Source organism: Leptomonas pyrrhocoris (assembly GCF_001293395.1).
Source record: "Leptomonas pyrrhocoris isolate H10 chromosome Unknown, whole genome shotgun sequence".
Lineage (NCBI taxonomy): Eukaryota > Euglenozoa > Kinetoplastea > Trypanosomatida > Trypanosomatidae > Leptomonas > Leptomonas pyrrhocoris.
The window spans coordinates 158,585-173,802 of record NW_015438382.1 but is presented as its reverse complement, the minus strand read 5'-3'; the positions used below and the strand labels follow the sequence as shown (position 1 = coordinate 173,802).

At 59.9% G+C, this 15,218-nt stretch overlaps 4 protein-coding genes across 7 annotated transcripts; all 4 read right to left on the bottom strand.

Annotated features, from left to right (window-relative positions):
- Window positions 1-136: 136 nt before the first annotated feature.
- Window positions 137-1,183, bottom strand: ABB37_08769 (putative developmentally regulated protein; the record flags this gene model as incomplete). Of its 2 annotated transcripts, none has more annotated exons than XM_015807874.1 (1): window positions 137-1,183. In XM_015807874.1, the coding sequence occupies exon 1, from the start codon at window positions 482-484 to the stop codon at window positions 137-139; it is 348 nt and encodes a 115-aa protein (XP_015653532.1). In that variant the 5' UTR covers window positions 485-1,183. The 2 variants fall into 2 exon arrangements, with proteins under 2 accessions (XP_015653532.1, XP_015653533.1); XM_015807875.1 differs by having other exon boundaries at window positions 137-571.
- Window positions 1,184-2,774: 1,591 nt separating this feature from the next.
- On the bottom strand, window positions 2,775-3,594 carry ABB37_08768 (tryparedoxin peroxidase; the record flags this gene model as incomplete). 3 transcript variants are annotated; one of them, XM_015807871.1, is made up of 1 exon in its annotated part: window positions 2,775-3,594. In XM_015807871.1, exon 1 carries the CDS (start codon window positions 3,237-3,239, stop codon window positions 2,775-2,777), a length of 465 nt encoding a protein of 154 aa, XP_015653529.1. In that variant the 5' UTR covers window positions 3,240-3,594. The 3 variants fall into 3 exon arrangements, with proteins under 3 accessions (XP_015653529.1, XP_015653530.1, XP_015653531.1); XM_015807872.1 differs by having other exon boundaries at window positions 2,775-3,479; XM_015807873.1 differs by having other exon boundaries at window positions 2,775-3,440.
- A 465-nt stretch (window positions 3,595-4,059) lies between these two features.
- On the bottom strand, window positions 4,060-5,522 carry ABB37_08767 (hypothetical protein; the record flags this gene model as incomplete). The annotated part of the gene is made up of 1 exon (XM_015807870.1): window positions 4,060-5,522. Exon 1 carries the CDS (start codon window positions 5,314-5,316, stop codon window positions 4,060-4,062), a length of 1,257 nt encoding a protein of 418 aa, XP_015653528.1. The 5' UTR covers window positions 5,317-5,522.
- Window positions 5,523-5,927: 405 nt separating this feature from the next.
- Window positions 5,928-15,129, bottom strand: ABB37_08766 (hypothetical protein; the record flags this gene model as incomplete). Its single annotated transcript, XM_015807869.1, has 1 exon — window positions 5,928-15,129. The coding sequence occupies exon 1, from the start codon at window positions 14,817-14,819 to the stop codon at window positions 5,928-5,930; it is 8,892 nt and encodes a 2,963-aa protein (XP_015653527.1). The 5' UTR covers window positions 14,820-15,129.
- Window positions 15,130-15,218: the final 89 nt, after the last annotated feature.

Below are 15,218 nucleotides of genomic sequence, written 5' to 3'. Positions count from 1 at the left end.
CCCCCTACCCCGTTCCGACCGTACGCGAACGGAAGGAAGTACGACTGACGCGTACACACACACACACACACACATATCAATATATGTAGACGGGAAAAACAGAAAAGATGACGCGGGCGACGGGGCAGACTGCACGTCAGCTAATACGACCTTCCTCGCGCAGGCCTTTGAAGTTGAACGTCTCACGCTGCGGCACATGCGGCGGCGGCCCCAGCTCCACCTCCAGCGCCTTCAGGTGCGGCATCTCGCTCGTCACGGCGTAGCCGAGGGACTTGGCCATCGGTGGTGGGGCAGGGACCGGTGGGTCTGGCAGGTGTCGCGCCGTAAAGGCATCCGTGCTGCGAAAGACGTACTCGACAAGTGCGAACACGCTCATAAGAAAAATGGCATGGAACTTTAAGGAGGCGAAGCGTGCGCCGCGGGTGCCGCGTATTTTGCGGTGGTCCTTACGCTTCCACCACCTCTCCAGGTGGAACACCGTCATGGCGGGTTACGTGGTGACTGCTTAGCGGCGACTGCTTAGCGGCGTGTTCTGTTCCCGTCCCCTTCGTCGCAGTAACTCTGTCGCTCTGGCAGTTCAGGTTTGACAAGAGAGGCGCTCGACGCGTGCGGGACGACAACAACGCGGCAGAAAAGGGTCGATAGAGAAAGGGAAAGAGAGAGAGAGTAGTGAACGAAACAGCGACTAGACCGATGCGGCACCTTCGTTGATCAACACAGCAACAGGTCAGGGGGCACCTCTTTCTGCTGAACTCAAGTGCCAGTGATGGCGCGTACATTCACGGGGGTTTGACGGCATGCAAGAATGCGTCGGAGATGCGCGGGAGGACGAGAAAGCGCCGTCGTCGTTCAGGGAACATGAATTTCATTACTGGCCCACCCATCGAACGCGTGTTGCGCCGCTGACAATATCAGCAGCACCGCGACCAAAGAACACACTTTGCTCTGTTATAGCGTTTCTCTGCTCTTCTTCTGGTCGTCAAAGCATCACAAGTGAAGCGCTTCATCTTCATTCGCAGTGTTCACCTTCTCAGGTTGGCCGGGTCGCTCGTAGAATATATATATTTGGTGTTGTTTTGTTGAACACGGTAAACCATCAGTGCCGCCGCCTCGTAGTCCCCCTGCCTCCCACATACGCAACTCCTCTCTCACTCCTCGCTGTGAAAAGGGACAGGTGACTCCTGCGTGCGCGCAATCGCGGCCGATCAAACATCGTAAAACGCCATGTGAAGTTCGAAATAGAGAGGTAGAGATAGAGACAGAGAGAGGGAGAGAGAGTTGAGTGAACGATACACTTTCCCCATCGGTTATGCTGTTGTGAACCTATCCTTTTGACGTAGGTGAAGAAGGAGAAGGAACGACCCAGCAAATAGAGAGGTGGCCCTTTCATCCTGATTTGTTGCACCAATGCAGCCGTGCAGGAGGGGGCCGATCCGGCCTCTTGAAGACTGGTGACTTGTCTCCTTTTCATTGCCACCGTAGCGACTTACGCGGGTTTCCTTTCGAATTTCGATGGAACGAACGCGTATGTGCGGCGTGGTGGCGGGTAACTGCAACTCGTACGCGCGCGCATGCGTGTGTACGTCGGCGTATAGGAAGCTCTCGAGAACCCGCAGGAGGGCATTTTCTTTTCCCAGCAACAGCAACAACCACAGCAAAAATTGCTACGTAACCTTCGTCACCATTTCGATGACACCGCCAATGCTCTGTTTCAGAGATGGAGGTTGGCTACGGTTCTTGCTGTTCTTTCGTGTTCTTTCATTGTCTTTGATCAATGTGCATACGATATATAGCTCCTCAGGAGCGTCTTTCTCTTCCATTTTTTTTCTTCAAAATAAAAAAGGGCTTTTCAACGTGCTCCCGATACACAAAAACATATAATTAAAACAAATAATAATAATAGAGGAAAAGGGAAAGAAAAGAAAACTCCTCGAGCAATCGCAGTTCATTGCTTTATATGTATATATAGAGATATGTAGAAGTCGAAAGATGTGTTTCTTTTTTCCTTTGGCTGTTAGATAAAGAGAAGGCCGTGTAGTCGTGATAATAATAATAATAGAATCAAAAAAGTTAAGAGACCAAACAAAGCACCGCGCAAGACTTGCGCAGGCAAACCCGGAAACGCTGCCTGAGAAGAGGAGAAGTCGTAGTGGACCTGCCTGAACCACCATAAGTAATAATAATGGAAAGGCTGCGTAAACCAGTGTGCCTTCCCCAGCACGTGGTGTCCACGCACCTGCACACCTACCCACTCGCACACAACAGACGCTTGCAATACAGCACACCCGTTACATCTCTATAGGGCTGCATGCCAATGTCGTTCTTGTGCTACGTAGGAGACGACGCGTACGTGCGGCACCGTTGCGCATCCTTCAGGCTTTTCATTTTGAAAAAAAAAAAATACCAACAACAACAACAGCCGATATGTTTTCTTTCCCTCTTTTCCGGAGCTGCCGGCAGACTTGCACGCTCGCGCAGAACGAAGTGGAAAGCGTAGAAGGGTAGTCATGTCGAGAGCAAAAAAAAGAACTATCATGAGAGGAAGTTGCACGGCGGCGTACGCGCAGTGCCGCGCAGTACACATATATAATATAAACTCAGCAGCTGTGCATCATCGTTGCACCTTCCTCCTTCTTTGTTCACCACAATGGAAAACAAGCGTTACCCCCCGGTTTGACTATCCCCCAGCTTCCATCCTCCACTCACAGCGAGTTAGAAAAAAAAAAGGTGGTTTAAAGAAAACCACAGTAGACAAGAGTCACATAATGCCCTTTTCAGTGCTTGCTGAAGTAGCCCGACACGGACTCCTTCGGGTCCGGCTTCATCGTGGCGCTGCCGGGCTTCCAGTTCGCCGGGCACACCTCGCCGTGCTTCTCCACGAACTGCAGGGCCTCCACCAGGCGCACAACCTCCTCCACGTTGCGGCCAACAGGCATGTCGTTGATCGTGATCTGGCGCAGCTTGCCGGTGGGGTCGATGATGAAGACACCGCGGTACGCAACGCCGTCATCCTCTTTCAGCACACCGTAGGCGCGGGCGATCGACTTGGTCTTGTCCGCCAGTATCGGAATCTCCATCGTGCCGAGGCCGCCCTTCTTGCGATCCACGGACGTCCACTGCAGGTGGCTGTACTCGCTGTCGCAGGAGCACGCGATCACCTCCGTGTTCAGCTCCGCAAAGCGCTTCGCGTTTTCAGAGAACTGGATGATCTCCGTCGGGCACACGAAGGTGAAGTCCATCGGGTAGAAGAACAGCACGACCCACTTGCCCTTGTAGGACGCGAGCTGACCTTCTTGAAGGTGCCGTTGGGCATCAGCGCCATCTCGTTGAACTCGGGCGCCGGGTGGTTCAGCTTGGCAGCACCGCAGGACATCTTGACTGAGAAGCGAAGAGAAGGGTTGTTCGGGAAAGAAAAAGGATAGTTGGTGAGGTGGATGACTGTGTAGAACAGATAGATCGAGGGGAGCGCGTGAGGATCTTTGCCAACAGCGCAGATGGGAAACGAAGGAGAACGGAAGAAGCGGTTGATGTAACGCGCAGAAAGGAAGAGAGCAATAAAAGTTGAATCACGCGAACGAGGAATCAAACACGACGTCACACGCGCAGTGTCATTCGAAAGGGGAAAAGGGAGAAACAGGAGAAGAGAAAGCAACGGTGATGTCCAGAGATAGACGTGCTTTGAAAGAGCGTGAACACTGCAGCACAGCAGCGTAACTTGCGTGTACATGCAAGGCTGGCTCTAGTTTAGAGCCGCACAACGATAACTACAAAAAAAACCCGAGCTTTCATCTTCAGATTCAAAGCGTTTCCTGGTTTGCTGCAGGTGTTGTTTTTGTCGGACGGTGGTGATGCAGAGGATTACCGGCCCAGTGGGGGAAAGAAAAATTGGAGAGGAAAATCATCAACGCCACTTGCGCTGCAGCAGTGGGGCGTCAGTTCTCCGCTGCAGAATACCGAAGACGCAACACGACCAACGACGACATTAACAATAATAGTAAAAAAAACCGCGATGCCTCGTGAGAAGGTGCGATGCGCCTTTTCTGATATCAGTATTATCTTCTACGGCGTGGTAGAGGGCGGCGCAGGGGGACTAGTAGATCGGCTACGGGGACGCTTCGCACCTGCCATGGCGGAGCTGGCCGTCCCATCCGCCTCGTGTGCCGTCGCATTCATCCCCCGCGTCGGCCCTGTTGCGGACGCCGACGGCAACGGCTGTAACGCCACCGCCGCCCCCATCTTGCGCACCGTCGCGGTGGCGAACTCCGGCAACACAATGAGTCGGTGGAACTCCGCCGCGAGCCGCGGCAGCACCTTCTCGGCGACGCGCATGATCTTCTGCACGCGCTGCGGCTGCAGGTGGGCGCTGGAGGCGAAACTGGAGTAGAGCGTGGCGGCCGGGGGCTCGGCGGCGGGGTCGGGTGCTGCGGTGGGTTTGTTGCCCCATCGCAGCTGCGGCGCCGTCCGCGCGAGCAACACCGCCATCACAACCTTCTCTGCCTCAACCAAAAGGGCGAGCTCCGCCGCGCCTGCGTCGTTCGTCGCCTCGCAGTTGCGAATAGCCTTAAAGAGCGCCAGACAGGGCTGCTCGTACCGCACCAGCGGCAGCTGCAGCAGCTGCAGGTAGTAATGAATTAAGTTGGGCACCATCTTCTTATCCAGCTTCCCCACCTCATCTCGCAGGTTCGTTTCCTCAATCACTTCGCGCCGGCGCGACTCGACATCCTTTAGCGACGGGTCCAACACACGAACTTCCCCGAGCGGGATCGGCTGCCCATGGCGCTCCGCCGCGAGCATCAAACACGCAGCCGCCACCTCGGTCTGGTGCTCGACCCGCACACTGCGCTCACGGCGGTGGCCTACAAAGCGCTTCGCCAGCGCCATCGCGTCTAGCAAGATGTCCTCATCGTGGCGTCGCGACAGCCGAAAGAGCGCCTCCAGCGCGCGGGACTGCCGGGGGTGCAGTTTCGTTTTCTCGTACTTGGCGGCGTCAAAGGAATCAGTGGACTGCGTGGGGCGGCGCAGCAGACCGGCTGCGGCTGCGGCGGCCTCTTCACGCGTGAGACCTGCGTTCTTCGCCGTGGCCCGACCGCTCGAGCCGCTGCCGCTGTTCTCCGCGTCACGCCAGTCCTCGCGGTCCGCATCGGCGAAGGTGACGTCCTTCTCCCAGCGGGTGGCGACACTCTCTTCCAGGCCCATGGCGATCACGGTGGCACACGCCGTGCAGGCCGCCTCGCCGCGTGCCTCGTCGGTTTCGATGCTGTCGATGGCACCGCAGTAAGGGCAGTTCTTGCCGACATAGTCCGCCGTCGTGGCCATGGGAAATACTAATGAATAACAACAGTAGTGGTAGTAGTAGTAGTGGTAGTAGTAGTTCCAAGACAAAGCAAAGTACCGTTTGGTAATCAGTGCTTTGAGGCGTCAACAACGCTGGGATCGGTGTGTCTGTGTGTGTGTGTGTGTGTGAGCGGCGCTATTATGGCAGGTTACCTTCGATGTGCATTCGAGTGAGCTTCCAACACCCTTTAAAAAAAAAAGGAGAAGAGAGTCGTAGAAACATCAGAAAGAACAAACATAGTAAGAAGAGTTATAAGGATAATAGAAGATGCGGCACTTCTTGACTCGCGGGGACGTGACAGAATGGCGTGGAAGATAGTCAATATATATATTTGATGAACTGCGAATATCAGGGAAGGGAAAGGAGGAGAAAGAAACCTCCCTCTTCGTTCTATCTCGGGGGTGCATTCTCAAGAAATCGTAGAAGACGCACACACCCACCTGCTGTAGTTCTGCTTCGCGCACCGCCGCGTCTACGTATGGAAAGAGTACACGCTTTCACGCCCCACAAACAAGAGGGGGAAAGTTGCTTCCTCTCCACGTTATCAAAGCAGTCTCACCAAAGGTTTTTCTGTTCATCTTTTTCCTTTTACTTACACTAAGTTGAGCAGCTGCTCACGCGTCTCCAATTCCTTCATGTACAGTTGCTGTACTTGCACGTCTTCCAATTCTGTCCCGCCCGCAGACGGACGGTGAGGCGGAGCAGCAGCAGCAGCAGCAGCGGCTTGCTGCATGGGCACGATCTCGCTCCCAAACGTGCCCTCGTCCGCGTCGAACCAACCAGATGAATGTGGCTTCTCCTCCTCTACCAGAGGCGCCTCGTTAACGGGGATGGACCGCGCATGACCCGGCCCGGTTGTCCCGCTCATCGCATCCACCGGTGCTTCGCCTGATGGACGAGACGGTGATGATTTGCCGTGCGGGGCCGTCAGCAACGGAGTCTGCTGCTCCTCCTCCCTCTCCTCTTCGTCCGCCACCACCGGTTGGGCAGCGGCGGCGTTGTGTGCTGCGTCGTCCTCGTCGCTCCACCCCCACACGTTGTCGTTGTTGCTCTCCTCCTTCTCTAAAACAACGACATGGTCAACCTTCTTCGCTGCTGCTGCCACCGCCGCTGGTTCGACTTCTGTGTTCATAAGTTTGGCTTCCACACCTTCTTCTCCGCTGCCGTGGATGCTCTTGCCACCGCTGCCGTCGCCAGCCCACCTGTCGGTTGGACATGACGCCGCACTGTATGCTGTCTTCTGCTGTGCTGTGACGGTAGTCGTTATGCGACTGTCTTGCGCCTCCATAGCGCTCGTCACCTCTGCCGATCGATCCGTGGAGAGCGACGTTTCAGGGTCCTCCCGGTTTTTGGAGATGGTTTCTGTGGCGGCCGCCTCCACGGCGGAGAGAATGCTGCGCACCGGGTTGGGCGTGGCCTCCTCCGTATTGGAGGGTCGCGGTGTTCGTTGAGCGGGGCATGTATGCTGCGGTTGCTCACGTGGTAGTGCTTGCAGAGGTGGGAGTTGGTGCCATCGTGCCACGCCTGCGTGAGAGGGCGGGGCTGCCTCCTCCGTCGACGTCGTTGATGTCCCTTCTGCGAGCAGCGTCGCGGCGAGTCCTTTCCTCTTTACCCGTGTTGGCTTGTTCGAGGGCGGCTGCTCGCGCAGGTGCCGCAGTGGGCACGACGGCACCGTGGCGTTGTCCGCCGCTGCTGCGTTTGCTGAGCCGTGCAGTGGCAGAATGCGGCGAGAGGTAAGAGGTATGACCGGCGGAACGGTTAGTGGCAGTTCGTGCGGGTGTGCGTGCGCGGCGGGCTTCCTGGGCCGCACCTCCACCACGTCGTCGCCACCATAATCCGATCCCCAGCCCCAATCATCCTTCTCTTTACTTCCTTTTCCCACGTCCGCTGCTTTTCCAATCGGCGCGGTCTTCGCCGCCACACGCGACTGCGGAACAGGCAGCGGTGGAATCGATGAATCCCTCCACGGCGCTGCCGCGTGCGAGGCGTCCGTGTTCTCTGCGTCATCGTCCTCCTGCTGCTGCTGCGCCCTGCGGCTGGCGGGTGCGGGCGCCACTCTCTCGCGCAGCGCCGTCTGCCAGCGCGACAACGTACCAAATAAGTTGCTCGTGCCGACCTCCGTGGCAGCGTGCGCCAGTCCGGTTTGCAAATACGACTCCTTCTCGTCTTCCTTTACAGAGGTCGGTTCGACGTCTTGTTGCGTAGAGGGAGCAGGGACAGGGAGTGCGGCCGCCGGCAACGAAGAGGAGGCCACCGCCGCAACCGCAGCATCCACATCACCACTCCTCTTCCATGCCTTTTGTGCACCGCTGCTCCTCACCGGCTGGGGTGCTGTTGAGGAAGCTACCCCTCCGACGCCGCTCTCGCCTCCTTCCTGCTCCATGCGAGCCCACTCGTCCTCCTCCGCCTTCCAATACGCGTCTTCTTCCGCTTCCACCGCCCGTCGGGCGAGCTCTACGTGCGCCGTCGCAGCCGCCACGCTCAGCGCATCCCGCGCATCCTGCTCGAGCAGCGCCACACCACGACGACCCTCGTCTTGCAAAATCCATATCTTTTGCTCCGCCTGCGCCGCTGCCAGCAGGGTGGCGCGGTCAGCGTAGGCCACCGCCTGCACTCCTATCCGCGCCTCGTGCTCCTCTTGCAGCAGGCGATGCAGGGCGAGCCGTTGACGCTCACCGTAGTCCACCCACGCCTGTCGCAGCTCGCGGCGGCAGTGCCCGTGCAGGAGCTGTTCGGCGCGACTTTCAAACGCGAAGATGAGATCGAGCTGATCGAGCGCAAAAGAAACGAGCTCCTTCCGACGCTTCTCTGCGCGCATGGCGAGGTAAAGATCGACGAGGGCGTGCTGGAAGGCTGGGCTGGCGAAGAAGTCATGCTGCTGTGCGGTGAAGAGCTGACGGGACAGCTGACGCCGCAAAAAAGCCTCTTCCTTACCCAGCAGCTGGATGGCTTCTTCCGTGTCCAGCGAGGCGGAGTGCGCCACCGCGTCAGCCATCGCCACCGAAAGACCACGGCCTCTTTGTATTGTGGAGGCAGCTTCTGTCGAGGCCTGACCCGCCAACGGTGATTTCCTTTCTTCCTCCGTGAGAGACGCTGGATCTGGTGTTGGGGCACCGGTAGTGGTGGTAATGGTGGAAGATGATGAGAGCGCGGTCGAGGAGTTGCGGGTCTGCTGCCCTCTCCGGGAAGGGGCTCTACCGCCGATGGTGTGTAGGAGGGTAGAACGGAGGGCACTGCCCGCCTCCATCCACGATGCACCGCCACCACCACCGTTACCGTTGCCATTGCTGTTGCTGTTGCTGCCGGTGTTGGCGTCTCTGCGCTGTCCCTCAAACGTCGTTGGTTCAGCACGCGAATCCCTCGTTGAAGTCGCGTTGGGCAGCGCCCTCAACGAAGGTGATAGGTGCAGTAGAGGCCGCTTGTTCTCCGCGATGCACTGCTCCACGCACGCCAGCACCGCCGCCTCCGTCTTGGAGCTTGTGGGGGTAGGGAGGAGGAGCGCAGCAGTTCCCTGCTGTCGCCACTGCTGCCACGCGTGATGGACGTCCGACTCGGTGTACGCGGGGACGCTCGTTTCTTTCGCTGTGGGTGGACTCGGTTGCCGCTGCGTTGCGTTGCCGCTGCCACGAGTCCGTTCACCGCTCTCCTGCAGGTACTCCTCGACGAAGTCGCTTGACAGGACGAGCAACACCGTTTTCTGATCCTCCACGGCGAGGTCGCGGTACAGGGGAGCAACGACGTGGTGTATCCACCGCCGCACCAGCTGAGCGCGAGAGGCATCGGCACGAATAGCCGTGGTGGAATGTCGCGCAAACCCGACGGCGTCTGCACGCTGCGTGCCCGCTCTCGCTTCGACAAGGAAAAGTTGATGAAGAAGATCGAAGACGAGCAGCAGCACGACGGAGTGGTAAAGCGGAAAATTAAGCCCTTCCACCAGCGCCTGCGTCACCGGTTCCATTGCGTCACCGAGCGCGTTAATAAAGGCCTTCAGCTCTCGCGCAGACGCCACGAGGCACCACTCCTTCGCTTCCACTGTCGACGACGGTGCGTCGTTGCGGCATTGAATGCATCGAGCCAGCAACAGCTCCGTTATCACGTACGTGCGCAGCTCACGTCGAATCACCTCGCAGCCCACCGTAAACCAACCCAGATGCCTTAGGGACCGCTGCTGCTGCTGTGGCTGCGGAGGTGGCTTCGATAGTGAGGCGGACGCTGCCATGAAATAGGCAGCCATCGACGACAGGTAGAAGTGTGCCAGCTCCAACGCGTCCTCCGTACCCGATTCGACGCGTTCAGTGCTGCTGCTGCTGCTGCGAGAGGTTTCTGTGGTAATGGCGGAAGACGTCGAGTCGAGAGGCGGTGCCGTAAAGGCCGCGCGCTCGTCATCCGATGCGTGCGTCCGCGTGGACGTGCCCGGTGGAACGTGGTGTTGTTGCTGCTGCGAAGCCTCGACGCTGCATCGAAGTAGTCGTCGCTGACGCACTGCGAGGTCCACGACAGAGGGCTGCAGTGGCAGCAACAACGCGAGGACGCGGAACCGACGGTCTGCACCGCCGCTGCTGCTGCTGCTGCTGGTGCGGAGGGAGGTATTCATCGGTGCGTCGTACAGTCCCACGATGCGGCCCAGTAGTCGCCGGGCACGTTCGCACACCTCGCCAGCGCAAAGCTGCTCCAGCTCTCGCCCCTGCCGTGGGCTGTCCGGCGACCTTCCTGTCGCACCGCGCCACATGAGAGGTTCGTTGAATTGCAAGAAGCGCTCCCGCGTCGGTTCACACGTCCCGTTTCTCGTGCCTCCGTGCGAAGCCGGTGCAGAGACGGCGTCGCCAATGGGTGGATCGCCTGCGAGTTCATCAGCGAGGGCGAGTTGGAGCAGCAGCGGGTACGCGTACATCAGACACGGCCGCAAAAGAGCGAGGGCAACTTTGGCAGAAGCAGCAGCAGCGGCCCCCATTGTGGCCGAGCTGACCTTTTGCCTCACCTGGGCCAGGGCAGCGTACAGCTGCTCATGGACACCAACGTCCGTTACGGCCGCCGAGTCGCACAGCAACACGTGCGCCACAAGTTGGATCAACCACGGCGCCACAAGATCCGATGACAAAGTGGCGCGATCGCCTGCCTGCGATGCGAGGGCCGTCGTGGCGGTGTTCGCCTGACGCACCGCCGCATCGATCAACCAGGTTGTTAGGGAATGCTCCAACTGCGCCTGCGAGCGTGTGTGGGCGGTGGCACTTCTTGTCTCCCGCTGCTGCGACGCCGTCTCCGGTCCGGCGGTGGCACGCCACAGCTGCGCGCGCAGTACGTGTCCGCTGCCGGCGCTTGCGTAGACAAGATGCAGCACGCGCATGAGATCCGCGAAGCGAGGGCTGCGGGCCAAGCACCGCTCTCGATAGGTCGCGGCGGCGTCTTGCTCACTCAACGGAGGGGCCCCGAGGGGCAACAGATGCTGCCAGGCAGCAAGAAACTGTGCACACCAAGATGGTGATGCTGTTAGCTCGCTCTCCTTACTACCTCCCCCATCTTCCACGCCACCGTGATGCTCCTCCAAACAGGATGGGTAGACCAGCTGCATGGCGGCGAACAGTTCTTCTGCGCAAAAAGGGTTGTCCTGTGTAAGGCAGCGCAGCACGCAGAGCCCACGATGCAGCCCTTTGAGCTGAGGCGCATCCGTGCCGCCGCGCTTCGACCACACAGACAAGCCTTCATCATCTTCCTCGTCCTCATCTCCGTAGCGCACGCCCGCCTCGGTTAACGGCTGCGGCAGCAGTTTGAGGGCTCTGCATAGGCGGTCCACCACGTGATACCACACATACACGGTGAGTAAGGGTGGAAGGAGGGAGAAGGGAAAGGGAAAGGTAGCCGTGGCAGAGTCGCAGAGGGACAGCAGCGGATACACAGGCACGCGCACGCCCGGACTGGAGGCGGCAGACGCACCGCGGCACTCCCCTCCCTCCCACGCATCCAGCGCCGCAGCAACAAGCGTCTCATAGCCCTCCGCGGTGCTCGCCGATGTGCCGGTGGTCACCCGCATCGCGACATCCACGAGGAGGCAGACGAAGCTAAAGCCGAGCGGCGCCGCCTCGTGGATCTGGGCGGCGGTCCACCCAACACCCACCAGTGAGTGCAGATCCGCCACAGTGAGGAGGCCGTGCAGCATGACCGCCTTCACAGGTACGGCGGCGGCGACGGCGGCGGTAACAAAACGACTGTTTGTGGTGCAGGAGAGGTCGTGCAGGAGGCGATGCAGCGCCGCGGGCCGCGCCATGCGCAGCAACGCGTATTCCATCGATGCCTGCCACTCCGCCATGTCGGCTTCACTGTGCGCTTTCCGTGGCAGAGGACCGGCCGGCGATGCTCGTGCTTCTTCGTCAGCACCATCGTCTTCGCTATCGCTCCACCCATCACGCGACGACTCTTCTGCCGCTTTTCCTTCTTCACCCGGCGCATCCAGGTCAACTCCCGCAGCCGCCACCACGTCCGCCAGCGTCAGCTCCAGCGGTCGCTGGCAGCAGCGGCACGTGTAGAGAAGCACCATCCGCCGCAGCCACGCCAGGACCTCCTCCGACGCTCCGAGCTGCATCAGCACCTGCATCGCCCGTCCCTCCGCCAAAAGCGTCCTTGTGCCGCTTTCATTCTCGCTTTCTTCTTCCTCCGCGGCGGCGACGACGGTGCTGCGGCTGCGGCGTGGCTGCGGCACGGCGGCGGCCTCCCCGAGAAACCACCGCGCCATCCACTGCCCACACCGCCGTCCATCCACATCGCCGGCGCGCCAATCCAGCTCGATCAGCGTACGCAGAACGAGACGCAGGAACACGACGGCTGCCGCACGCATGTGGGTTAGCTCCGCCTCCCTGCGGGCACTGTTACCGCTGCTGCTGCCGCTGCTGCCCGACGCAAGACCCGCGGAGACGAGAGATGCGACAGCGCGGGCGTAGACGTAGAGGCGTGTGCGGTGCCGACCCGCGTCGGCCGCCGTGTCGTGCAGCACATTCATTAATACCTGCGGCCAGGCAGGCGGAGGAGGAGGAGGACCGTGCGTCGCACCCATGGTGCCCAGCAGCGCGTGCGCCCACAACATCTTCAGTACCTTGTACGTGGACACAATGGCCACGGCGTCTGCGTCCTCTGCCCTGGTGGACGAAGCAAGCGGAGAATGAAGACAGCGAGACACAGTCCACTCCGCCACGTGCGCTTCCCAGTCCTCCGTGCCGGGCGCCGGAAGACACGCCGCCGTCGCCGCCGCGGCCGCCGGAGCAGCTGCAACAGGGAGGGCGGCAACACCGGAGGTCGTTGCTCCAGTGCCTGCACGTATTTCTGGTCCACCCATGCCGTCCGAGACGTAGTACCACACCTTTAACTCGCTCGTAAGGGCGTTCCTCTTCGGCAGACAACACGCGACGCTGGCGGTGGCCGCGGCGACAAACTCGACCGCCGTGTTTGTGGCGACGGACGGAGGAGACGAAGAGATCATTTCGCCCTCTGCGTCAATGCTCTCCTCCTCCTCCTCTCCCGCCTCTCTCTCGTCCGCGATTGCATCAGCGCAGGTGCCTGCCCTTGGCGTGTTCGCCACCGCGTGAGAGGCGCTGCTGCCCGCGGCCAGGAATTCTGCCCAGCGATCCAAATCCGTCAACGCCCATGAGAAAAGGTCCTCCATAACGTCTGCATTGTTTGTGGTGGAGTAGGCTGCCGGGGGTGCTGCAGCTGTGTTGCCTGTAGCGGCGCTGTAAACTGGATGAGCTGCCTTCGCGGAGGTCGGCACCACAGGCGTTAAGCCGCGCCAGAGTGTCCGGGCGAGGGGGACACGGTGAACAACTGCAACCGAAGCAGCACCCGCACTTGCCGCTTCATTCCACGGCGGTGTCTGGGTGGTGTACAGCCCTTGCTTCGCATGAACCGACCCACGCGCGACCACGCCGTCAAACACAAACAGCAGCACGCTCGTGTACGGCGGCAGCTGCGCTGTCGAGGCAGCCGCTTGGACTGATTCCACAGGAGGGCCGATCTCCACTTCGCAGACGCTGCACTCCGAGGAGGGCAGAAGCTGTGCGATGACTGTTTCCTCCTCATCCACCGCGAACGAACGCCCTCCTGAATTGCGGTCAGCGCGGTGTTGCCGAAGGGCCTGCTCCTTTGCAAGGACATCCAGTTCATGACTCACAACTCCCAACACGCCGTGCAGCGACGCCGCGCGGAAGCCGGAGCACGGCACCGCGGGGAGCAGCCGACTTAATGGGGAAGTCCCTGCTGAAGTCGCGGCTGATGACGCTGACAACGCGCTATCCGACAGGCATGGGAGGACCGCGACGAGGCTGCCGTACAGTTGTGTGCCACGCGCACCTGCCCACCGGTTTCGCTCGACGTCTGCCACGTACACCCAAAGAAGGTCGCTCGGCCGGAGAGGGAGCGCCGCCGCAGCGCTACTGGAAAGTGGTGCGTGTGTGTTGCGGGGTCTGGGGAGGGAAAGAGCCAACTGCAGCGGCGACTCCATCACGGTATGCCGCGGCACGCACTGCAACGGTGCTGGCGGATCGGCGGGTGTGTCCGGCGTCTCCCACAGGTCTGCCACGCCCACCAGCACACTTTGTTCGCTGCCACGGCCGTTTGACGCGGAGATGGAAGTGGAGATGGCAGCGACGTACAGCACCCGCATCTGGACTCCGTTCGTGCTGCTGCTGCTGGCAGTCGTTGAGGGAACCTGCACACCGTAAACCAGCAGAGGAGTCGCACGAGCAGGACCAGCAGTCGGAGTGAAGGGAGCCGCGAGTGGGCAGGGCAGCCGTACCGCCCCCGCCACACGCCGCCATTGATGCGACGCCGAAGAGGATATTCCTTTTGTGGTTGCTGTGGTGGCCGCACACGGCTGTCGTTGCACGACGAAGCTGTCCAGCAACACATGCGGTAGGGCAGAGGTACCCGTCCTTGCCCCGTCGTTTTCTGTCGCCTCCGTCGCGATCAGCACACGGCGACTGGAGAAGAACAACACGCCTCCGCTGCCTCGAACCGTCGAGTGGGCGAGTGGCGTCGCACGCGGGAAGGTGAAGCGCGCAGAGGTCGGTGTGGCAGGGCAGGAGGAGTTCATGCCCGACTGCGAAGGGCTCGGCAGCCACGTCAGCTCCCACGTGTACCCACACAGCCCTTCTTGGTTGTCGGGGTTGCCATCGTCGTTGGTAGTTGCGGTAGTATTGTTGGGGCTGCCCCCACTTTTCGAAGGCGACGACGACGAAGACCGCTGCGCTGTTGTGCAACGCGATCCACCTGTGCCGTCGCCACCAGCGCCCACCACCTCCACATGCAACGACTGGTGAACGTGCAGGGCGACCACCACCGTCTCATCGGCGGTCTGGTCGTAGCAACTCCAGCTGTGGCACGTCCGCGTTGTCACCGGCGCCTCTTCGACGTGGATGCCGGCGTCCGTCGCCTCCACACCGGCCTTACGCGTCATCCGCGCCGGTGGCGCCTTGTACGTGCGGCTGAAAAGGTGCGACATTTTTATTTTGGAGGGAATTAACCTGCGCGGTGCGCAGCTGGCAGCGAAAGAGAAAGTGAGAGAGAGTCAACAACGGTTGGACGTAGTGTACGCGAATTTTGGTAGCGGCACTCGACTGTCGGTGTAGCACACGGAGTTAGGGGTAAGAGAACGAAAAAGGAGGGCACGGGCAACAACAGGGGGCAGAAACAACGCGCAACGCCTGCGTGACAAGCTAAAACAACGACACAAACAGCAAGTTCGTATCACCTGCTCAGTAAGACGCTACTAAAAAGTACGTACAGGCGCAATCAAGACTTATTGAGTTCCTTTCCAAAAAGAAGAAAGAGAAAAAAGGAAGGTGAAGAGAGAAGTGCATGCACGGTGTGTGTGTGTGTGTGTGTGTGTGTGTAGACTATA